Source organism: Hylobates moloch, unplaced genomic scaffold (assembly GCF_009828535.3).
Source record: "Hylobates moloch isolate HMO894 unplaced genomic scaffold, HMol_V3 SCAFFOLD_3, whole genome shotgun sequence".
Classification (NCBI taxonomy): domain Eukaryota; kingdom Metazoa; phylum Chordata; class Mammalia; order Primates; family Hylobatidae; genus Hylobates; species Hylobates moloch.
Genome location: NW_026652278.1, coordinates 87,770,785 through 87,796,117, shown reverse-complemented (window position 1 = coordinate 87,796,117; position 25,333 = coordinate 87,770,785). Strand labels below are relative to the sequence as shown.

At 40.1% G+C, this 25,333-nt stretch overlaps 1 protein-coding gene across 3 annotated transcripts in view; it reads left to right on the top strand.

The window, feature by feature from the left end:
- The first annotated feature begins 3,571 nt into the window (after nucleotides 1-3,571).
- The window catches only part of LOC116461437 (zinc finger protein 33B), a 47,758-nt gene continuing 25,996 nt past the window's right edge, over nucleotides 3,572-25,333 (top strand). For 2 of the 3 annotated variants that reach the window (XM_032143171.2, XM_032143167.2), the window contains exons 1-4: nucleotides 3,573-3,837; nucleotides 5,640-5,692; nucleotides 9,168-9,312; nucleotides 9,593-9,688. In XM_032143171.2, the coding sequence (XP_031999062.1) occupies nucleotides 3,696-3,837; nucleotides 5,640-5,692; nucleotides 9,168-9,312; nucleotides 9,593-9,688 (436 nt within the window). In that variant the 5' untranslated portion in view covers nucleotides 3,573-3,695. Of the gene's footprint in view, nucleotides 3,838-5,639; nucleotides 5,693-9,167; nucleotides 9,313-9,592; nucleotides 9,689-25,333 lie in introns of all 3 variants that reach the window. The other variant, XM_058436524.1, reaches the window with a different exon arrangement.

Sequence of the window (25,333 nt, the reverse complement as noted above, 5' to 3'; positions counted from 1 at the left end):
GTCAAAATATCAGTCTATATCCCCTAAGTATACACAATTATTAGATGTCAACTAAATATAAAAGGGAAAAAGGTACAAAAACAGAAGAAGAAATGAGAGGAAAAAATGAGCCTCCAGAGTTAATCAAATTCACAATAAAAATGAATAGCTGTGGCCAGGTGTGGTGGCTCATGCCTGTAATCCTAGCACTTTGGGAGGCCGAGACTGGTGGATCACCTGAGGTCAGGAGTTCGAGACCAGTCTGAACAACATGGAGAAACCCTGTCTTCAGGAAAAATACAAAAAATTAGCCAGGCGTGGTAGCACATGCCTGTAATCCCAGCTACTCGGGAGGTGGAGGCAGGAGACTCACTTCAACCCGGAAGGCAGAGGTTTCAGTGAGCCAAGATCATGCCATTGCACTGCAGCCTGGGCAACAAGAGCAAAACTCTGTCTCTGTCTCAAAAAAAAAAAAAATAGCTGTGATGGTTAATGGTTAATTTTATGTGTAAAATTGACTTGGTCACAGGGTGTCCGGATTAAACATTACTTATGGGTGCATCTATGAGGGTGTTTACAGATTAGATTAGCATTTGAATCAGTGGACTCAGTAAAGAAGATTGCCCTCCTCGTGTATGGACATCATTCAATCCACTAAGGGCCTAGATAGAACACAAGGCAGAGAAAGGAGGAATTCACCCATATTTTCTGCCTCATTGTTGAGTTGGGACATTTCATCTCATCCTCTCCTGTCCTTGGACTGGGATTTACACCATTGGCTTCCCTGATTCTCTGGCCTTTGGACTCATACCAAAATTACGCCACCAGCATTCCTGGATTTCCAGCTTGCAAATGACAGATTGTTGGACTTAGCCTCCATAGACATGTGAACCAGTTTCTCATCATCAATGTCTGTTTCTCCCTTACTCCCTCCTATTGGTTCTGTTTCTCTGGAGAATCCTAATACACTGGGAATAAACATTTCCCCAAGCCCATACCACAGGTGTATATTAGTGTTTTTTTCAATCTTTTCGAATCTTAAACTTAAAAATATTTTATTTATTTACAATTTCCCCCAATTGAAAACAACTTGCATATCCCTGGACTGGCGATGGATAAGGAAGCTGGTAAATCCATACCAAGAAATGGGAGTCAGCAATGTCAGAGATGACAAATTCCTCTTCAAAAACTTTAGTTCCCTGTTGTTTGTTGCTTAAGACTAACTTCCTTGTACTTCCTTGTCTCCTAGATACCTGTTCTGTAAATAACCTTCCTGCCTTTGCCATGCACAGACAAGTCCGGATATGCCTTCCCACTTAGTAATGGACAGCCCCCCTTCCCTCCCGCCTAATAGACCCTATTCAGTTTTAACCCTTAGCCAATCAAGTTAGCTTTGATGGTGAGGTCCAACCCCAGCCAATGGGGAAGGGACACAGACGTGCTAGGAACTGCATCAGGGATAAAAACCCCTGCCCTACCCCTCTCGGTGTTCTCTTGTGATCATGACTGGTGTAAGCTGCACCCTTCTGCAGAAGTGAATTTGCCTTGCTGAGGAATTTTCTGCCTATGTGCTGGTTTTCTCTGCAGCACCGGGCACTTGTTTCTAACAGCAAGAAAAACAAACAGGTATTGGTACACAAAACAACATGGAAGGATCTCAACTGCATTGTGTTAAGTAAAAGATACCAGATTCAAAGACTGCATACTGTATGATTCCATTTATATAATATTCTAAAAAAGGCAAACATATAGGCCCAAAGACTAGATAGTGGTTGCAAGAGGCTAAGACTGGTGAGAGAATCTGACTTTCAAAAGGTAGCATGGAGGAATTTTATTGACAGAGGTGAAACAATTTTGTATCTTGCTTGTGGTGGTGGTTACACAAATCTATAATTTGTCAAAACTCATAAAATTATGCACCAAATAAAGTGAACTTTTCAGTATATAAAGCATAAATTTAAAAATGTAAATTTCAATAAATGTTTCACATATTTTTACTCAAATATTTGCATTTCTTTTTTTTTTTCTCTTTTGAGATGCAGTCTCACTCTGTCACCAGGCTGGAGTGTAGTAGCGCGATCTTGGCTCACAGCAACCTCCGCCTCTCGGGTTCAAGCGATTCTCCTGCCTCAGCCTCCTGAGTAGCTGGGACTACAAGGTGTGCACCACCATGTCCAGCTAATTTTTGTATTTTTAGTACAGAAGGAGTTTCATCATGTTGGGCAGGATGTTCTCGATCTCTTGACCTCATGATCTGCCTGCCTCAGCCTCCCAAAGTGCTGGGATTACAGGCATGAGCTGCCATGCCCAGCCATATTCGCATTTCTTTCAATTCTCATAATGGACTTAAAAAGTTTTGCTGCAATGGAGCTGCTTATTTTCCTCTATTATAAAATGTAACTGACATTAAATTTATAGTTTCTGTCCTTGGCATCGCATCCCTTTTTTTTTTTTGAGACAAGGTCTCACTTTGTCACCCAGGCTGGAGTGCAGTGGTGCCATGATGGCTTACTGCAACCTGGGGCTCAAGTGATCGTCCAACCTCAGCCTCCTGAGTAGCTGGGATCACAGGTGCCTGCCTACATGCCCGGCTAATTGTTATTTTTAATTTTCTGTAGAGATGGGGGTCCCACTATAATGCCCAGGCTGGTCTTGAACTCCAAGGATCAAGTGGTCCTCCTGCCTCCACCTCCCAATGTGCTGGTATTACAGGTGTGGGCCACTGTGCCTGGCCCACATGTCAATTTTCAAAAATTTATACTCGTTTAGTGGTTTAAATGTTTCAATACTGTATAATGTGAATTTTATCACGTGTGATCTATGTATATTTCTATATTCCAAATTGTTAGGAATGACATGCTCTTTGGAATACTCCATTCTTTCCCTCACTGTTTTGAAATGCTGTATTTACTACAATTAAACAGTACTCTTAATCATGGTGTCTTATTTCCATGGAGCAGGTGCCAAACTACTTTGAATAGAGCAATATTATATATATAGATAGATATAGATATTTCTCAGGCATTTTTTCCAGCTTTTTAAAAGGTATACTGGCTGTTCATTTAGGTTTTTACTTACTCCGGATAAAGTTGAGAATGCTTTTGTAAAGTGCACAATACACTAAAGATCAAAGAGAAAAAATACATACAAAAATTTGTTGATATTCTTTTAGGAATTTTGTCTTCCTAAGAAAGGTACAGATAGACTAAATGTATTTCCATTTAGTCAAGCAATTTTAATGTCACAGAGGAAATCATATGTGACATTTTCTTTCGGATTATGTCTATTTTTTGACTTTTCAATTTCTATTGCATTAACGATTTTGATGAAGTAGCTTTCCTGTGACACCTCCCCCATCCCCCCCACCCCCGCTCCCAAAGAATCGCTGATAGTGTCAAAGTCTTTTAAACTGTATGGATGAGAGCTACTTCCTAACATTTAAAGTGAAACTGACACGCAGCTGTCCTTTCTTTGAGGCGTCTGTGTCTAACCCGCACACTGGCTGCACACAGACCTCCCCTGCAGTGCATCCCTTTGGTTCGCCCCGAGGGAGCCAGGGCTGCGGGCAGTTCCCACACCAACTCAGACTGCATCCGCCCACTGCCTAGCGGGGCACCTCTCCGCCAATCCCGAAGGGCTGCTCTCGCAGCCTCAGGGGAAAGGTAGTTTCCAGGTTGGGCGCCGACAGCGCCAGGCTTTGCGCGTGGGCTCTGCGCATGCCTCGTCCACTGGCTACCTCTGCGTTTCTGCGTTTCCGCCTTTCCTTTTGTTTGTCTCACGTTTTGCGTGGGAGGCGGTCCCGGGATTTCAAGGTCTACGGGCTCTTTTATGGCGAATGCACCCCGATGAGAGAGCGGGGTAAGCCTCGGCGGGTTGGGCAGGGACGGAGAGGGGGCCCCGCGCGACTCCGGGGGCGGGCGGCAGGGGGCCAGTGCCAAGTGGTGGCGAGGAGTCCCGGGGACCTCACAGGGAAGCAGGGGACCTCACAGGGAAGCCGGGGACGGCGGGGCTGCAGCATGTCTGCCAGCACCCTAGACCGGTTCCTCAAAGGCGCAGCCTCTGCGGAGCGGGCAACGCCGTGTGCGTCGCCCTGTTTGTAGGGGCCGTGGAGGAGGGCATGTGCGCTTGCGCTGTCTGAGCGCTGAGCCTTGCGGGAGGGGCAGTTCTCTGGCCGAGCGTGCGCGCGTGTGCTAGGGTGCTGCGCTACCTGGGTAGGGAAGGGCGGGTGCAGTCGCCCGCCCGCCCTATAGACTCCGTTCCCGATTCTGCATTCATCCTGTTTAGGTTCCCAACTGCCCTCCAGTCATGTCCATCACTACATCTTGTTATTTGCTGTTCCTCTGTCCTAACTTGATCTTGCACTCAGGAAGGATCTTCAAGAATTACATAATTTTGGCCTAGCGCGGTGGCTCTCTCCTGTAATCCCAGCACTTTGGGAGGCCGAGGAGGGTGGATCACCTGAGGTCAGGAATTCGAGACCAGCCTGACAAACATGACGAAACCCCGTCTCTACTAAAAATACTAAAAGTAGCCGTGCGTGGTGGTACATGCCTGTAATCCCAGCTACTGAGGCAGAGAATTGCTTGAACCCGGGAGGCGGAGGTTGCAGGTAGCCGAGATTGCACCATTGCACTCCAGACTGGGCAACAAGAGCGAAATTCAATCTCAAAAAAAAGAAAAAAAAAAAAAAGAGTTACCTAATTTTGCCTCATTTGTTAGAATAAAAAATAATTTTTTTGTTTCTTGTTTGTCAAGGTTACTGACTTGTTCAGGATCAAAGTTTGTTAGTAGGGAAAACTTGAGCCAGTACTGTCTACTTTTCCACACACATCAAAGCAAGTTTAAAACATCCTTTTGTGAAATAACAACAAAGTTAGATGAAGAAATTAAAACGGATTTTTTCTTTTTTTTTTTTTTTTGAGACAGAGTCTGGCTCTGTCACCCAAGCTGGAGTGCTGTGGCGGGATCTCGGCTCACTGCAAGCTCCGCCTCCTGGGTTCACGCCATTCTCCTGCCTCAGCCTCCCCAGTAGCTGGGACTGCAGGCGCCCGCCACCATGCCCAGCTAATTTTTTGTATTTTTAGTAGAGACAGGGTTTCACCGTGTTAGCCAGGATGGTCTCGATCTCCTGACCTTGTGATCCGCCCGCCTCGGCCTCCCAAAGTGCTGGGATTACAGGCGTGAGCCACGGCGCCCGGCCCGGATTTTTTCTTTGAAGCACTGCCACTTATGGCTTTCTGTGGAGTCACTCACCAGAGGTTAAGTAACACTACTGGGAATATCGATAGCTTAGTCCTATTTTTTACAATGGTTTTAGTGTTAATGTTTCTTCATTAAATGTATTGTTAACTTGTTTGGCCAATATTGTCATTATACATTTTTTGTGAAGACCGAGGGAGATTGAAATCCTTAGGAAGCAAATATTTACTTTCACCCGGTGAAAAATCTTGTGCCCAAGAGCTACATGGTTATGTTGGAGTTATATTAGGGTGGTCTTTCACCATGTCTGCCCCCTGCTCCGAAGTGTCAGAGGACATTGATATTCTTCCAGAGGGAGTATTTTACCTAGTGGGTGTGTATGGCTTCTTAGGGCAGAAGAATCCGGGAGTTGCCAGGCAGGCCAAATCTTTCATGACCCCATTCCTCTTTTTCTAACTCAGCTGTATCTTCAGAGTTGTCTCCGTCTGTCCAAGAACAGAACAAAATGAACAAGGTAAGTCGTTTATTAATTCCCTACTTTACTTTGAGATTTGTAAGAGTCAATATGGTTTTTGTTTTTTTTTTGTTTTGTTTTTTTTGTGAGATGGAGTCTTGCTCTGTCGCCCAGGCTGGAGCGCTGTGTCCCCATCTCCGTTCACTGCAACCTTGCAGCCTCTGCCTCCTGGGTTCAAGCAATTTTCAATTCTCCTGCCTCAGCCTCCCGAGTAGCTGGGACTACAGGTGCACGCCACCACGCCTGGCTAATTTTTTGCATTTTAATAGAGATGGGTTTCACCGTGTTGCCCTGGCTGGTCACAAACTCATGAGCTCAGGCAATCCGCCTGCCTCGGCCTCCCAAAGTGCTAGGTTACATATTTTAATTTTTAATGAATCTTATTTCTACATGTGTAGCAGATAGATAGAAAACCCCCTAAATTTCAAATACAGAACTTAATGAATTATTACAAATCCATGGCGCAAGTAATGAATACATAGGTCAAAACAAACATTGCTAGCACTCCTGCAGCTGCCATCTTGTCCCCCTCACAATCCTGACACCTCCCTGCTCATTCACTCATTTACATTTAATCTGTGGCTTCAGTGGCAGAGTTGACTAGTTGTGACAGGAACCTTTTGGCCTGCAAAGCCACAAATATAATGATGTCTGATGTTTTTTTTTTTTTTTTTTTTTTTTTGGAGAGTGTCTCACTCTGTCACCCAGGCTAGAGTGCAGTGGTGCGATCTTGGCTTGCCGCAGCCTCTGCCTTCAGGGCTCGAGGGATTCTCCTGGTTAAGCCTCCCAAGTAGCTGAAATTACAGGCATGTGCCATCACACCTGGCTAATTTTGTATTTTAATAGAGATGGGGTTTCACTTGGCCAGGCTGGTCTCAAACTCCTGGCCTCAAGTGATCCGCCTGCCTTGGCCTCCCAAAATGCTGGGATTACAGGTGTGAGCCATCATGCCTGGCTAAATATTTAATGTCTGATTTTTTACAGAAAAAGTTTACCAATCCCGAGATTAGTTTATTAAGTTTATTTGTTGATGGTGTGTACTATTTTAGATGACTTTACCTACTTTGAGGTCATGAAGATAATCTCTTTTGTTATCTTTTAAAATATTTATTGTTTTAGCATTCACATTTACCTCTTTTTCATTGGAATAGGTGTCTACTTTTGTATGAGATAGATGTCAGATTCCTGTTTTTCATTCAGTTAATGTAGAATTATTTTTGAAAACACCATCCTTTCCCCACTGTTTTACATTGTGATATTTGTCATCAATTATGTGTACATATATGTCTGTGTGTTTTTTGGACTATGTTCTGTTGGTTGGTTGTGCCAGTGCCACACTTGGTGAAACATCTTAGTGTCTAGTAGTCAGTTTAACACATTTTTTCTTCAGCAAATCCTGGCTCTTCCTAGTTCCTTGCATTTCCATACAAATATTGTTAGTATTCTTAAAATAACTTGCTGAGACTTTCTTTGGGGTTGAATTGAACCTATATATAAATTTGGGAGGAATTACTTACCTTTTTTTTGAGACAGAGTTGCCCAGGCTGCAGTGCAGTGGTGCGATCTTAGCTCACTGCAACCTCCACCTCCTGGGTTCAAGTGATTCTCCTGTCTCAGCCTCCCAAGGAACTGGGATTACAGACACCCACCACCATGCCTGGCTAATTTTTTTCTATTTTTAATAGAGATGGGGTTTCTCCATGTTGGCCAGGCTAGTCTTGAACTCCTGACCTCAAGTGAGCTGCCTGTCTTTACCTCCCAAAGTACTAAGATTACAGATGTGAGCCACTGTGCTTGGCCTCCAGTTCCATTCTTATTTTCTTTCCCCAGTTTTCTGACATCTTTCTGATTTTCCCATGATGGCTTTGAACACCACTATATTATAAATGTCTCTGTAGTCCTTGTTTCATTCTCTCTGTAGTCCTTATTTCATTCTTGACCTTCATATTATGCTTCATTTTTTTTTTGAGATGGAGTTTTGCTCTTGTTACCCAGGCTGGAGTGCAGTGGTGCCGACCTTAGCTCACTGCAATGTCTGCCTCCCAGGTTAAAGGGATTCTCCTGTCTCAGCCCCTTGAGTAGCTGGGATTACAGGCGCCTGCCACCATGCCTGGCTAATTTTTTGTATGTTTAGTAGAGATGGGGTTTCACCATTTTGGTCAGGCTGATCTCGAACTTCTATCCTCAGGTGATCCACCCGCCTCGGCCTCCCAAAGTGCTGAGATTACAGGCATGAGGCACTGCGCCCAGCCTATGCTTCAAATTTAATATAATTGGATGTTTCTTGCTAGAATACTGCATCCAACCTATTTTGCCCTAACTTTCCTGGTTTACACTGTGGCCCTAGTATCTGTTCATGGAGATAGCCAGAGGAAACATTTTTTTCTTAATGAATTGGTGACCACATTTTGTTTCTCTGCCTCCTATTATCCGTGCCCTATTTGCATCCCGGTTTCTTCTACAGTAGTTTATGTAAATGTTGTTTTGTCCTTTGCCGTTCTCAATAGAATTGGTTCTGTAAACAAAACCTGGTCACGTAATTGCAGTATATGCTCACATCTCATCTTTGGCTTTCCCTTTTTCACAGCAGTGATCCCTAAAAGATGTGCCCTAGAGGATATCCAGAACAATCCAATTGGGTGTCTTCTCCTATGTACTCCACAGAGGTTTCAAGTATAATAGTTCCAAAATCTTTCCATTTTCTACACATCCTTATTATTGTCTCTGAATTAAAGGATTAGAACCCAGAATATGTATTGCAATGAAGAAAATGTCAGGCTTTCTACATTTTTAAATCTAAATGAGAATTAAATTAGAATTCGTAATAAATGTACTATTTGTGTGATTTGTAAATATAAATCTGTAGTTCTCAGTAATATTCTTGAAAATGGTAAATGATCAAATACTTCAGAGACCATTGGTGTAAAATTACTCTATAACCCATTTCCTTGGCTTCTCTTCTCAAGACAGCACCAGGCCATTTCCTGTGCTGTCTGCCCTTTTGTTGATGTCTGCAGTGTGTTGGAAGCCCTCACCTTTGCTTGTATCATGGCCCTGTGCTTACGAAGAACGTAATAGAGTGTTCTTCATAATTCAACCAACAGCTTTACTTCCTCAGTGAAACTCGAAGCAGAGCTAACTTTGCTCCTAACGTTAGTCTATTGGGTTTGTACTTTCACCTTAGTACTTGTAACACATTACCACATATATTTCTTACCACTCTGTGTGTTCTTTGAATACAGGAAGATTTTTATTAATCTTAGTGTTTCCAGCAGTGATGATAGTTCCAGGTACATTGTGGGAATTTGATTATTTTTTTGCATGAATTAATATCTTAATGCATTAATGGCAGAATATTTCTGTTACGATTTTTTTCCTAAAAGTATAAAGCAAAACAAATATTCTGTGAATAATAATCATGGTAAGGATTAGCCCATACTTCTTTCTTCATGCCACCTAATTCTGAACATTTCAGGTAGAGCAGAAGTTCCAGGGGTCAGTATCGTTTAAAGATGTGACTGTGGGCTTCACCCAGGAGGAGTGGCAGCACCTGGACCCTAGTCAGAGGGCTCTGTATAGAGATGTGATGCTGGAGAACTACAGCAACCTTGTCTCAGTGGGTAAGGTCTTTTCACTGTATCATTCTAAATAGCATTTGTTTATTTTGATTATGAAGCGTACAGGCAGTCTGTCTAGTTTAATGACATTAATTAGGCTTAGGTTGGGCTTCAGGAGTCAGTGTTGATTGATCATCTCTGAGCACCAGAAGATACTTGTGTTCACCTCTCCAGTGAAAATGTTCCACTGACAACTTGAAGCAGCCCCAGAAGTTTCTTCCTGCTTCAAAGGCCTGAAGTCTAGACTGCTTGGTCCAAATCCTAAATTATTTCCTGTTAACAGGGTATTGTGTTCACAAACCAGAAGTGATCTTCAGGCTGGAACAAGGAGAAGAGCCATGGAGACTGGAGGAAGAATTCCCAAGCCAGAGCTTTCCAGGTGAGTTAATATGTACTGCACAGATTCACATCAGGGGATTTGTTGTTTCCCAGTAGTTAATTCAGGGTTTGGCAACTTTGGAACATTTTTCAAGAACATCTCCATAGGGGTCCTAACCTCTGGAAGTGATGGAGAATGCTGATTCCTAAATCAAACCTCCAGATACTACTCACAAAAAATTCCTCCTTTTTGAATCATTTTTTGAATGTTTACTATTCTTATACCTGCCAATAGTTCAGTCTTTGCCCATCTCAACTTTACTATTGTTTTTCTTGGTTGTTTTTCTCAAAGCACTTTCAGTGTCCCACCTTAACCTCCATTGTTTTGTGTTTATTCAGTTGTCAGAATTTTTTATTCACTCATTTTTAAACTCAGCACATAATTTTTGAGTACTTGCTGTGTGCTGAGGATATGATAATGAAAAAACTTAGGCCGGGTGTGATAGCTCACACCTGTAATCGCAGCACAGGTTGAGGTGAGCAGATCACTTGAGGTCAGGAGTTTGAGAACAGCCTGGCCAACATGGTGAAACCCCATCTGTACTAAAAATACGAAATTAGCTGGGCATGGTGGCAGGTACCTGTAATCCCAGCTACTTGGGAGGCTGAGGCAGGAGAATCACTTGAATCTGGGAGGCAGAGGTTGCAGTGAGCTGAGATTGCACCACTGCACTCCAGCCTGGGTGACAGAGCGAAACTCTGTCTCAAAAATAAGTAAATAAATATAAAAAATAATAGTAATAAAATTATGTCTCTAAGTATATTATGTATACTTATGTTTATATATATTAAATGTTCTGTGGTTTTAAAGACTATGAAAGAAATTAAAGCAAGTTAGATTACTTTAAGGAACAGTTGGGGAAACCTTACTGTGGTCAACATTAGAGCAGAAATTTGAATGAAATGACTGTGTGAGCCGTGAGGATTCTGCCCCTTTTCAGCAGGGGTAATAGCAGCTGCTAGCCTTGGACAGGAATGTGCTTGGTGGTTTTCAGGAATAGCCAAAAAGTCACAGTGGCTGAAGGGAGGGCTTGATTGGAGGAAGGGCATGAGGTGAGGTGAGGGAGGCAGCTAGAGTCCAAAGGTGAGCGTATCATAAGCCTTATTTGGTTACAATCTGTTTAGTGGTAGATTTTCAGCAGATGAGCAATATCTGATTTATATTTCTATAAGATCTTTCTCACTTTTGTAGAGAAAATACTGGGTGTGGCATAGGGCATAGAGAGCTCATTAATGGCCTGTGGTAGTTTTGCTTATAAGTGATTATGGTAGCTTAGACAAAGCTAGAAGGCAGGAGGGAATGGGATGAGGTTTGATTCTTTCAGTATTTAGAAAGTGAGTGGGGCAATAACAAAAGAACTAACATTTGTAACATCAGAAGGAAGGGGAAGAAGTGTTTAAAGTATTTGAAGAAGTAATGGCTGGACGTTCTCAAATTTAGCAAAAGATATAAAACTACACATTCCCAAGTCTGAAGTAACATCACATAAGTTAAGTCCATGGCAAACTCACACTGTAATTAAATTTTTGAAAACTAAAGACAAAAAAAATTTTCAAAGTAGCCAGAGAGAAACAACACATTTCCTACAGGGAATGACTGTGGGTTTCTCTTCTGAAACTGGTGGCTGGAAGGAAGTAGTATATTTTCTCAAGTACTGAAAGAAAAGCACTATCAAATAAAAATTCTGTATCTTTTGAAACCATATTCATGAATAAAGGGGAACTAAAGGCATTATTAGACAGGGAAGCTAAGAGAAAATGTTGCTAGCAAACCTAGCTTTAAAAATTGGCTGAAAGTTCTCTAAATAGAAAGGAAATAACACAAGAAGGCTTGGAATGCAGGAAAGAAAGAAGATTGGAGTTTGGCAAAAATGGGGATAAATATATTTTTCTCATGAGTTTCTAGAATCATTTTTGATGGTTGCAGCAAAATGCTCTGTATGTAGGGGAAACACTTAAGACAATTATATTTTAAAAGTGAGGAGGGTAAAGGGGCCTAAGTGGAATGAAACTTGGTACATTTCACTTGAAGTGGTAAAATGCTTGATAGACTGTGATAACTTATGTACATTTTAATACCTAGAACAACTACTGAGAAAACTATAAAATGTGGTACACTTAGAAACACTATAAATAAACCAAAACGGAGTCTAAAAAAAAATTTAGGTAACTAATTGGAAAATAAGAAAAAAGGAACAGATGAATGGAAAACAGAAAATAAAACAAATAGCCTAACAGAGCAATATTTACCTTAAATGTAAATGATCAAAGTACACTAATTAAAATATAAATTGGCAGAGTGGAAAAAACATAAAACATAATTCTAAAATTTTTAATTTTTGTGAGTACATAGTAGGTGTATTTATTTTTGGGGTACAGGAGATGTTTTGATACAGGCACGCAATGTGTAATAATCACATTAGGGTAAATTGGGTATCTATTCCCACAAGTATTTATCTTTTGTGTTATAAACAATCCAGTTACACTCTTTTAGTCACTTTGAAATGTACAATTAAATTATTTTTGACTGTAGTCATCCTGTTGTGCTAGCAAATATTAGGTCTTATTCATTCTTTCTAACTATTTTTTTGTACCCTTTAACCATCCTCACCTTCCCCCAACCCCACCCCACCACCTTTCCCAGCCTCTGGTAACCATCCTTTTACTTTCTACTTCATCTTCATGAGTTCAGTTGTTTTAATTTTTAGCTTTCACAGATAAGTGAGAACATGCAAAATTTAACATTCTGTGCCTCCATTTCCATCTAGGTTGTTGCATATGACAGGATCTCTCATTCTTTTTTATGGCTGAATGGTACTCCGTTGTGTATATGTACCACATTTTCTTTATCTGTTTATCTGTGAATGGACACTTGGGTTGATTCCAAATCTTAGCTCTTGTGAACAGTGCTGCAGTAAACGTGGGAGCAGAGATATCTCATTGATGTTCTGATTTCTTTTCTTTTGGGTATATATCTAGGAGTGGGATTGCTGGATCATATGATAGCTCTATTTTTAGTTTTTTCAGGAACTTCCAAACTGTTCTCTTTCAGCCATATGAAGTGAAAACCATGCTCTGTAAGTGCTCCCCTGACTTTTAGTTCCTGTGAAACTGCTTCTTTTGTGTAGATAGTTGCCAATCTTAGTCTTCCTGTGGGGGAGTGGGTATGATCAGTGGCGTTCTCTATTCCACCATCTTACTCCACCCATCCTAAAAATGTTTTCTTAGGAAACTCATAGTGAACAACATAGGTTGATAAAGTATATAAAAAGATAAACTGTGCAAACATTAATCAAAAGAAAATACAGTAGACTCCAGAGCAAAGAAAATTATTAGACAAAAAGAACATTAAATAATGATAAAAGAATCAATCCAACAAAAATGCAATGATCCTAAATGTCTCTAGCAAACCTCAAAGTACACCAAACAAAACTGATTGAGCTGAAAAGAGAAAAGCACATTTTTAATTGTAGTTGGAAAATTCATCACTTCCCTCTTAGCAATTGATAGAATTACTAGCCATATGATTACTAGCAGATATAGAAGAACAGGACAGCAACATCAGCCAACAGGACTGAAGCATCATTGTAGAATAGTGCTCAACAAGGCCAGGTGCGGTGGCTCATGCCTGTAATTCCAGCACTTTGGGAAGCTGAGGTGGGCAGATTGCTTGAGGTCAGGAGTTCAAGAGTAGCCTAGATAACATGGTGAAATCCTGTCTTTACTAAACATACAAAAATTAGCCAGGCATGGTGGCGCATGCCTGTAGTCCCACCTACTTAGGAAGCCAAGGCAGGAGAATCTCTTGAACCAGGAGGTGAAGGTTCCAGTGAGCCAAGATTGTGCTACTACACTGTAGCTTGGGTTACAGAGTGAGACTCTGTCTCAAAAAAAAAAAAAAAAAAAAAAAAAAAAGGAAGAAGAATAGTGCCCAACAACAGCAAAATACAATTTTTTTCTCAAGTGTCCATGGAATATTCAGAAAGATAGACCATATCCTGGGCCATAGATAAGCCTTGGCAGATTTAAAAGAATTGAAATCATTCTGAGTATGTATGTTTTCTGGCCATAATGAAACCAAACTACAAATCAGTAATAGAATGACAATAGGAAAATATCTAATCATTTAGAAATTAAACATCAGACTTCTAAATAAAGTCTGGAGTGAAGAAGGAGCCTCAAATTCAACAGTAGAAATGCATAGACTTAATGAAAATGAGACCATACCATATCAATATATGTGGGAGGTAGCTAAAGCAGCGCTGATAGAGAAAGTTACAGCACTAAATGCTAACATTAGAGAAGATGATAGGTCGCAAACCCATAATTGACTTTCTACCTTAAGAAACTAGCAAAGAGCAAAACAAAACCTTTGTTAAGTAGAAGGAAGAAAATAACACTGGAAGCAGAAATCAGTAAAATTGAAAATAGGAAAAAGTAGAGAAAACTAATGAAACATAGGGTTCTTTGGAAAAGAATCAATAAAATGGATAAATATCTAGCAATATTGATTAAAAATATAAAATGAGATGACAAATCATCAATATCTGGAATGAAACAGGGAATATCACTCCACCATCCATTTAACAGTATAATAAGGGAATCTTGTCAACAACTTTATGTTCATAAGTATGACAACGTAGGCCAGGTGTAGTGGCTCATGCCTGTTATCCCAGGACTTTGGGAGGCCAAGGCAGGTGGATCACCTGAGGTCAAGAGTTCGCAACCACCCCGGCCAACATGGTGAAACTCCGTCTCTACTAAAAATACAAAAATTAGCCTGGCATGGTGGTGCACGCCTGTAATCCCAGCTACTCAGGAGACTGAGGCAGGAGAATGGCTTGAACCCAGGGAGTGGGAGGTTGCAGTGAGCTGAGATTGCACCATTGCACTCTAGCCTGGGCAACAGAGCAAAACTCTGTCTCCAAAAAAAAAAAGAAAAAGAAAAATGACAACATAGAAGAAATGTACCAGTTCTTCAGAAACCACAAACTATTACAACTCAATTAGGGTGATATAGATAATTTGAATGACCCACAGGTTTTCATACAGGTTGACATAATTTGAATCAAAGAATTTAAATTTTAAATAAAAACCTCCAAAAAACCAATTTCCAAGTACAAGAGAGTTGTTGTTCTCACTAGAGAATTCTACCAAACATTTACACAAGAATTAATGATGATTTTACACAATGTCCTCAGAAAATAGAAGCGGGAATATTTATTTATTTATTTATTTATTTATTTATTTATTTATTTATTTAGATGGAGTCTTGCTTTGTCACCCAGGCTGGAGTGCAGTGTTGCGATCTCGGCTCACTGCAACCTCTGCCTGCCAGGTTCAAGTGATTCTCCTGCTTCAGCTTCCCAAGTAGCTGGGACTACAGGCTCATGTGACCACGTTTGGCTAATTTTTGTATTTTTAGTAAAGACGGGGTTTCAGCTTGTTGACCAGGCTGGTCTCAAACTCCTGACCTTGTGGTCTGCCCACCTCGGCCTCCCGAAGTGCTGGGATTACAGGCATGAGCCACTGTGCCGGGCCAAGAGAGAATATTTCTTAACACATTTAAAAAATAATTTTGATGTCAAAACCATACAGGCAGTACAAAAATAATAAAACTACAGACCTATACTTCCCATAAATTTAGTAGCAAAAATCTTTAACAAAATACTAGCAAATAGAAAATAGTCATGTAAAAAGTATACACTATAACCAAGTGGGATTTACTTGAGTTATACAAGCAAGGCTGGTTCAACATTCAGAAATCAATCAATGTAATTAACCCACCATAAGCTAAAGAAGAAAAATGATACATCAGTTAATATAGAGGAAGCATTTGACAAAATGCAATATCCATCCGTGATAAAAAATCTCATACAAGACATTAAGAGGATCTTCCTCACTTTGATAAATGAACATGCACAAAATATCTATAGCAGATATATTTGCTGGTAAGATGAATTGTTTTCCCTGTAAAACTGGGAACAAGGCAAGGATGTTTGATCTCGCCACTCTTATTCATTGTAGTACTGTAACTTCTTTCAAGCACAATGAGGCAAGAAAATGAAATAGAAGGCATACACATAGAGAAGAAATAAAACTGTTTACTTTTACATTTGACGTGATTGTATATGTAGAAAATTACAAGGAATCTTAGAAAATAAAAACCTCAGGCCAGGCCTGGTGGCTGATGCCTATAATCCCAGTACTTTAGGAGGCCGAGGCGGGTGGATCACCTGAGGTTGGGAGTTCAAGAGCAGCCTGACCAATATGGAGAAACCCCATCTCTACTAAAAATACAAAATTAGCTGGGTGTGGTGGCGCATGCCAGTAATCCCAGCTACTCGGGAGGCAGGAGAATCGCTTGAACCCAGGAGGCAGAGGTTGTGATGAGCCGAGATCACACCATTACACGCCAGGCTGGGCAACAAGAGTGAAATTCCATCTCAAAAAAAAAAAAAAAAAAAAAAGAAAACAAAACAAAATGAAAACCTCCCAGGATGAATGAATGATTTCCAAAAGGTTTCAAGATCCAAGATGAACACATATAATCAATTTCTCTCCACTAATAATGAACATATGCAAATCTAAATTAAAAACATAATATCACTTATTCCATAGAAAATTAAATACTTTGGTATAAATTGAACAAAATATGTATAGGACCTTTGTGCTGAAAATTACAAAATGCTGATGAAAGAAATAAAAGAATACTGAAATAAATGAAGATACATGGTCTCTGGATAGACTGGGAAACTCAACTTAGTAAGTATGCCAGTTCTCTCCAAATTGACCTACAGTTTAATGGCATTCCTGTCAAGATTCCAGGAAGGTTTTTCTCAGCTTTAAATAAGCTTATTCCAAAATTTCCATAAACAGTCAAAGGAACTATATATATATATATATATAATATGAAACAATTTTGAGAAACTTTTTATCAGAAGTCTTGAGAAAAAGAATAGTAGGAGGAATTATTGTATCCAGTGTTAAGGCTTATTACCTTAGTCTCCCCTTTTCTGTAGTTTTGCTTTCTGCAGTTTCAGTTACCTGAGGTCAACTGTGTTTCAAAAATATTAAATAGGAAACTTCAGAAATAAATAATTCCTAAGTTTTAAATTGCACACTGTTGTGAGTAGCATGATGAAATTTTGCACTGTCCTGTCCCAGGACATGAATCAACCCTGTGTCCAGCATACCCAGGCTGTATATGCTACCCATGAGTTAATTACTTAGTAATTGCCTTGATTATTTACTGTCACTATATGTATCCAAGTAACACTTATTTTACTTAATAATGGCCCTAAAGCGCAAGAGTAGTGATGCCAGCATATTGTTATAACTTTTCTGTTTTATGATGTTGTTAATCTCTCCCTGTCCCTAATTTATAAATTAAACTTTATCATAGGTTTGTATATTTAGGAAAAAACATAGTATTTATAGGACTCAATACTATCTGAGGTTTCAGGCTTCCACTGGGCATCTTGGAATGTGTCCCCCTTGGATAAGGAGTGACTACTGTATGTATGTATTAATAGCTATAATCAAGAGGACAGGATGTTGGTTGAATATACACATTAATAGAATATACACGTAGAACAATGGAAAAGAATAGAAAACTTCAACATTGATTATGCTGTTATAGACTATATGTTCATGTCTCCCCAAAATTCATATGTTGGAGCCCTCATCTCCAGTGTGGTGGCATTTGGAGATGTGGAGCCCTTGGGAGGTAATTAGGGTTAGATTAGGTCATGAGGGTGGGGCCCTCACAATGAGGTTAGTGCCTTACAGGAAGAGGAAGTGAGAGCTTGCTCACTCTCCGTGTGCATAGAGGAAAGGTGACACGAACATGCAGTGGCTGACTGCAAGCTGGGAAGAGGCCCTCACCAGGCCCTGGCCATGCTGGCATCCTGATCTCAGACTTCCAGCGTTCAGAACCATGAGGAAATAAACTTCTGTTGTTTAAGCCATACAGTCTGTGGTATTTTGTTATGGCAGCTGAAGCTAAGACATTTGACAAACTGTTGACAAAAATGCAAAAGAAATTCAGTCAGGTATTCAGCAAATGATGCTGGGGCATTTTGACAATATATTGTTTTGTATGTAGTAAAATATATATAACATGAAATTTGCCATTTTAACAGTTTTTAAGTGTACAGTCCAGTGGCATTACACTCACAATGTTGTATAGCCATAACCACAGTTTCTAAAACATTTGCATTATTTCACACAGAAACTGTATTGCCATTAAGCAGTAACTACACATTCCCCCCTCCCAACAGCCTATGGTAACCTCTTATCTAGTTTGTCTCTGTGAGTTTTGACTGTTGTGAATATTTCATGTCAGTAGTGTGACAACATTTGGCCTTTTGTGTCTGCCTTATTTCACTTAGCATGATGCTTTCAGCTTTCATCTGTATTGTAACAAGTACCAAGACATTCTTTTCTGGCTGTTTAATCCATTCATCTGTTGATGTACACTTGGGTGTACCTTTTGGCTGTTGTGAATAATGCTTCAGTGAACACTGGAATATTAATATCTGCTCAAAGTTCCTGTTTTCAGTTCTTTTGGATATAAACCTAGGTGTAGCATTGTTTTATCAAAGTGTATTTCTTTTAGCTTTTTGGGGTACCACTGAATTATTTTTAATGTGTATATATACACAGATATTTGTTTTTGAGACAGAGTCTCACCCTGTCACCCAGGCTGGAGTGCAGTGGCGCGATCTCAGCTCACCACAACCTCTGCCTTTTGTGTTCAAGTGATTCTCCTGCCTTAGCTTCCCGAGTAGCTGCGATTGCAGGCACATGCCACAGCGCCCAGCGAATTTTTGTGGTTTTAGTAGAGACGGTGTTTCACCATGTTGGCCAGGCTTGTCTTGAACTCCTGACCTCAGGTGATCACCCGCCTTGACCTCCCAAAGTGCTGGGATTACAGGCGTGAGCCACCGCACCCAGCCTTACCTACTCTTTCTTTTGTTGCTTATCCATTTTATGTCATAGTTAAGAATCCATCATCAAACCCAAAGTTTTCCTTATGTTTTCTTCTGAACATTTCTTCTAAACATTTTATTTTTTTAGAACTTATTTTCAATTCATTTTTGTGTATAGTCAAAGTAGGGATCTAACTTTATTTTCTAACTTTATTATCATGTGGAAATCCAGTTAACCGAGCATCATTTTTTGGTCATTTGTCATCATTTCAAACAGAAGCTGTATCGCCATTAAGCAGTAACTACTCATTGCCCCTTCCCACCAGCCTGTGGTAACCTCTAATCTATTTTGTCTGTGAGTATGACTGTTACATTTCATGTCAGTAGCATGACAATATGTGGCCTGCATCAACTGAAAGAAAAGGCTTTTCTTTCTCGCAGTGAATAGAATTGACACCGTTGTCAAAAATCAATTGACCATAGGTAGTGTATTTTTGGGCTCTCACTTGTATTCCATCTGTCTGTATGTCTGCACCTATGACATGACCACACTGTTTGGATTATTGTAGCTTTCTAATAAGTTGTGAAATTGGACATTTTGAGTCCTCTGACTTTGTTCTTTTTAAAAATTGTTTTGGCTATTCAGGGCCCTTATAATTCCATGCGACTTTAAGGATCAGCTTTTTATTTTGGTAAAAATGCTGATGGAATTTTGATAGGGATTGTGGTAAATCTGTAGATCATTTTGGATGGTATTATCCTTTTAACAATATGACATCTGTCTAACTGTGAACATGAGATACTGTTTCCTTTATTTACACCTTCTTTAATATTTTTCATCAATATTTTGTAGTTTTCAGTATAGAAGTCTTGCACCTTCTTGGTTAACTTTATTTCTAGATAGTATTTTATTCTTTTAGGTGGTGCTATAGATAGAATTGTTTTCTTACTTTTCTTTTCAGATTGTTCTTTTCAGGTGTGTAGCAACACAACTGATTTTTGTGTCTTGATGTATTCTGCAACTTCGCAGAATTCATTCATTAGCTATAGCATCTTTCTTGTAGTTTCTTTATGATCTATCTTTAGGATTGTGTCACCTGTGAGTAGACATAGTTTTATGTCTTCCTTTGCAATGGATGCCTTTCTTTCTTTTTCTTGTTTGGCTGGAACTTCTACTGCAGTGTTAAATAGCACCGGCAAAAGTGGGTATTTTTGTCTTCTTCCTGATGTTAAGAGGAAAGCTTTCTTTCATCAGTGAATATGATGTAAAGCTGTGAATTTTCTATATGTGCCGTGTATCATGTTGAAGAAGTTCTATTCTGTTTTGTGTTTTCTGAATGTATTTATCCTGAAAGGGGGTTGGATTTTGTCAACTGCCTTTCCTGCATGAACTGAGATGATCGTGTCCCTTTTTTACTTGTTTTATTAATGAGTGTATTGCATTCATTTTCTTTTCTTTTTTTTTTTTTTTTTTTTTTACATCGATTTTCTTATGTTGAACCACACAGGCATTTCCAGGATAAGTCCGCCTTGGTCACTTGGTCATGGTGTATACTCCTCTTAATATACCATTAAATATATTTTACTGGTATTTGTGTGTGTGTGTATGTGTTTGTGTAGCTTTGTATGTGTATTCATATGCATCATTCATTCATTCACTTATTCATTTGCATTTGTATTTTTTTAAGAGACAGAGTCTCACTCTGTTGCCCAGGCTGGAGTGCAGTGGCACAGTTATGGCTCAGTGCAGCCTCGAACTCCCAGGCTCAAGTGATCCTCCCCACTCATCCTCCTGAGGGGGTGGGGTTACAGCTGTATACTACCATGCCCACTATGCCCAGCTATCTTTTTTTTTTTTTTTTTTTTTGGTGGAAACAGGGTCTCACTATGTTGCTCATGCTGGTCTTGGACTCCTGACATCAAGTGATCCACTTTGGCTTCCCAAACCTCTGGGATTACAGGTGCTATCCACCATGCCCAGCCTCAGTCTAAAACTATTAACTGTAAGAACTGTCATTTTCTCCCTTGCATTCTGTCAGTGTTTGCTTTACATGTTTCAGGATGTTGCTTGGTAGATATATAGTTATAATTTTTATATCTTATTGATGGAAAGACCCTTTATTCATATATAGTATTCTTCTTTGTCTCTTGTAACAGCTTATGACTTAATCTATTTTGAGTGAAATTAGTATAGCCACCCCAGTTCTCTTTTGGTGGCTATTTTCATGGAATATCTTTTATCAGCCTTTCAGTTTTAATTTATTTGTGTCTTTGGATTTTAAGTCAGTTTGTTTTGGACAATGTGTAGTTTGATCATGTTTTTAAAAAATCTATTCTGAAGCTGGGTGGTTGACACCTGTAATCCCAGCACTTTGGGTAGATCTCTTGAGCCCAGGAGTTGGAGACCAGCCTGGTCTACAAAGTGAGACTCCGTTTCTACAAAAAAAATAAAAAATAAAATAGTTGGGTGTGGTGGTGTGCGCTTTTGGTTCCAGCTACTTGGGAGGCTGAGGCAGGAGGATCCCTAGAGCCCAGGAAGTCAAGGGTGCAGTGAGTCCTGTTTGTGCCACTGCACTCCAGCCTGGATGACAGAGCAAGACCCTGTCTAAAAAATAAATAAATCCATTCTGCCAGGCTCTGTCTTCTGATTGGTGAGTTCAAGCAATTATCATTTAAAGTAATCACCAACAAGGAAGCACTTCTGCCATATTGTATTTTGTTTTCTGTATGTTGTATACCTTCTTTGGTCCCATATTCCCTTTATTACTGCCTTCTTTGTGTTTCATTTTTTTTTTTTTTTCAAGACCAAAGTCTTGCTCTGGTGCCCAGGCCAGAGTGTAGTGGTATGATCTTGGTTCACTGCAACCTCCTCCTCCTGGGTTCAAGCAATTCTCATGCCTCAGCCTCCCAAGTACCTGGGACTACGGGCACGTGCCACCACACCCAGCTAAGTTTTGTGTCTTTAGTAGAGATGGTATTTTGCCATGTTGGCCAGGCTGGTCTTGAACTCCTGGCTTCAAGTGATCCACCCGTCTAAGCCTCCCAAAGTGCTGAGATTACAGGCATGAGCCCACCACGCCTGGCCTGATTTTTATATTTATTCCCTTCTCATTTCCTTCTGTGTATATTTTTTTAGATATTATTGTCTTTGTAGTTAACCATGGGGATTACTTTCACATTCTAAATTCATGACAATCTAGTTTAAATTGATTCTCTCGTAACTTCAATATCGTATGAAAACCTGGCTTCTACCTAGCACCTTACTCATCCCCTTTATGCTGTCACAGATTACATCTGTATACATTGTGTGCCCATAATGTAAATTTACATTTAGTTCTTATCCATTTGTCTTTTTTTTTTTTTTTTTGAGACGGAGTCTCGCTCTGTCACCCAGGCTGGAGTGTAGTGGCGCGATCTCGGCTCACTGCAAGCTCCGCCTCCCGGGTTCACGCCATTCTCCTGCCTCAGCCTCTCTGAGTAGCTGGGACTACAGGCGCCCGCCACTACGCCCGGCTAATTTTTTGTATTTTTAGTAGAGACGGGGTTTCACCGTGGTCTCGATCTCCTGACCTCGTGATCCGCCTGCCTCGGCCTCCCAAAGTGCTGGGATTACAAGCGTGAGCCACCGTGCCCGGCCATCCATTTGTCTTTTAAGTCTTGCAGGAAGTAAAAAAATGGAGTTACAAAGCAAACATATAATGACCCTGGCTTTTGTATTTGTCTATATAGTTAACTTTATTGGAAATCTTTATTTTTTCCTCCAGATTTGAGTCTAGTTTCTTTTTATTTCATCTTGAGAGACACCTTTTAGTGTTTCCTGTATAGCAGGCCTAGTAGTAACAAACTCTCTCAGAATTTGTTTATCTGGGATTATCTTCATTTCTCTTTCATTTTGAAGGACAGTTTTACCAGCTAGAGAATTCTCAGATGATAGTTTTTTTCTTTCAGGATTTATATGTGTCATCCATCTGTCTTCAGGCCTTCAATTGATTTCTGAGGAGATATCGGCTCCTAATATTAATGAGGATCTCTTGTAAAGTAAAAATGCCACAAAACTTTCCCACCATTTGAAGTCGCCTTTTTCCTGATTTAGCATTCACTTGGTTACTGTAAACCTTTAATTGTTTTCCAGAGTTCTAACAAGGTTGGTTTTTATAGTTCTTGTTTTTTGGTGTTTCTGTGTGGAGACAGTTTGGAGCTGTGTACTCCACCATTTGATTATGTCACTCAACACTGTTAACTGAATGGCCCAGTTGTCCATTCAAGAACAACAACAAAATGAGATATGCAAAGAAACAGGAAAAATGTGACCCATGCACAGGACTATCAACAGGCAACACAATAATAACTGTCATTTAAGTTGGCAGAAACTGGGTTGTCTGGTGCAGATCAATGTATATTGTGTAATTTGAGGAAGAGCCAGTAAAATAATGAAGAATGAACAAAACCTTGGGAAATGGATATCATTAGGTGCATCAGCATATACAAATGGGAGTATCAATATGAGAGAACAGAAAGGGAAAGAAAAATTTTTTGAAGAATTCACAGAAACACCCATAATTTGTTGAAGAACACTAATATATTCATCCAAGAAGCTCAACAAACTCATAGGAGGATAAATGCAAAGAGACTTATACCCAGACACGTCATAATGAAAGATGTTTTTATCATGCTCTTATTTGACCTGCCTTATAAAAGTGATAATACAAGTGCTGGTGAAGATTTAAACTGAATTATTCATACATTTTTGATGGTATATAAAATCTACAGTCATTCTAGAAAGTAGTTTGTCAGTTCCATTTAAAACTAAAAACAAACTTAGCATGTGAACCACTAGTTGCACTGTTAGACATTTATCCTTGAGAAATAAAAACTTAGTGTTCCATCAAAAAAATTCCACAGCAGTTTTATGGGTAATAGCCCAAACCTGAATAATCCAGATCTTCTTGAATGGATAAATAATGTGTGGTGTGTCCATACCATGAAGTGTTACCCAGCATTAAAATGGAATGAATGACCAATACATGTAACATTATGGATGAATCTCAAGAGATTAAGCTGAGTTTTAAAAAACCCCATCTCAAAAATTTACATGTTGGTTCTGGTCCACCCCACAGAGTTGGGATGAACCCTCTTACCCCCTGTGTTTGGTTTAGATATCAAAACTGGTAATGATACCAAGAGTGTAAAAAAGAGTTTATTACTTATAGAGACAGGTTTCTAGGGAGACCAGAGAAGGCTCCTAAGCAGGTCTAAATGTGGATTGAGAAAGAAGGGAGAAGAATGGTTGCTTGTCATTAGGAATTTGGGGTGGGGTGAGCACACACAAAAAGGATGGAGTTTGTGTGGTTTGAGTTTCCTACTGGCATTGAGGGAGAGACCACCTAGGCTTTATTATTGGCTTGCCCAAATGTAGGGTAAGAAGGGAGATGGGTGGGATTTGAAATCTATTATCAGCCAATTATCACAAAGGCAGTTAGGCTGTTTATCATAATACCTCATGATCTGTTATTTGTGTAACAGTTTTGAAATGACAGCATAGGGATGGAGAACAGGTTCGTGGTTGCCAGCGTTAGGAAGGCAGAGAGGGTGGGAGATGGCTGTAGTTACCGTGTGTGGGATCCTGGTGATGGGACTGTTCTGTATCCCCAGTGTTGTGATTTTCACAAAAATCTATACATGTGGCAAAATTTATAAAACTAAATATACACAACTAAGGCATGTGAAACTTGTGAAATCTGAATAAGGTTGATTGAATGAATCAATGTCAGTTCTTGGCTGATATTGGACTATAGTTCTGCAAATTTTTACCATGGAGAAAACTGGATGAGGGGTATACAGAATCTTCTCATTATCTCTTCCAGCTGCATGTCAATTTAAGAATTGTCTCCAGGCTGGGTGCAGTGGTACATGCCTGTAATCTCAACACTTTGGGAAGCCAAGGTGGGTGGATCACTTGAGCTCAGGAGTTTGAGACCAACCTGGGCAACATGGTGAAACCCCATCTCTACAAAAAGTAAAGACATTAGTCAGGTGTGCTGGTGCATGCCTGTGGTCCCAGCTACTTGGGAGGCTGAGGTGGGAGGATTGCTTGAGCCCAGGAGGTCAAGGCTGCAGTAAGCTTTGATGGCACCATTTGACTCCAGCCTGGGTGACAGAGTGAGAACTTGCCTCAAAAAAAAAAAAAAAGAAAGAAAAGAAGAAAGAAAGAAGAAAAAAAGAATTGTCTTCAAATAAAAAGTTTTGTAAATTGCCTACCAACTATAAATAATTCAGCATCTTAATCTTTAATAAAGATAATAGACAGCCCGGGTGCAGTGGCTCATGCCTGTAATCCCAGCACTTTGGGAGGCTGAGGTGGGCAGATCACGAGGTCAGGAGAATGGAGACCATCCTGGCCAACATGGTGAAACCCCGTCTCTACTAAAATACAAAAAATTAGCTGGACATGATGGTGTGCGCCTATAGTCCCAGCCACTCGGGAGGCTGAGGCAGGAGAATTGCTTGAACCCGGGAGGCGGAGGTTGCAGTAAGCCAAGATGGCGCCACAGCACTCCAGCCTGGCAGTAGAGCGAGACTCCGTCTCAAAAAATAAAATAAAGGTAATGGACAAAAACATATTGTACACTATTTGTTGAAAAATCACAGCACACTTTCTATATGAGAGTTGCTGGATCTCTTGTATCAGCAGTTTTACTGAATCTCATAGAGGA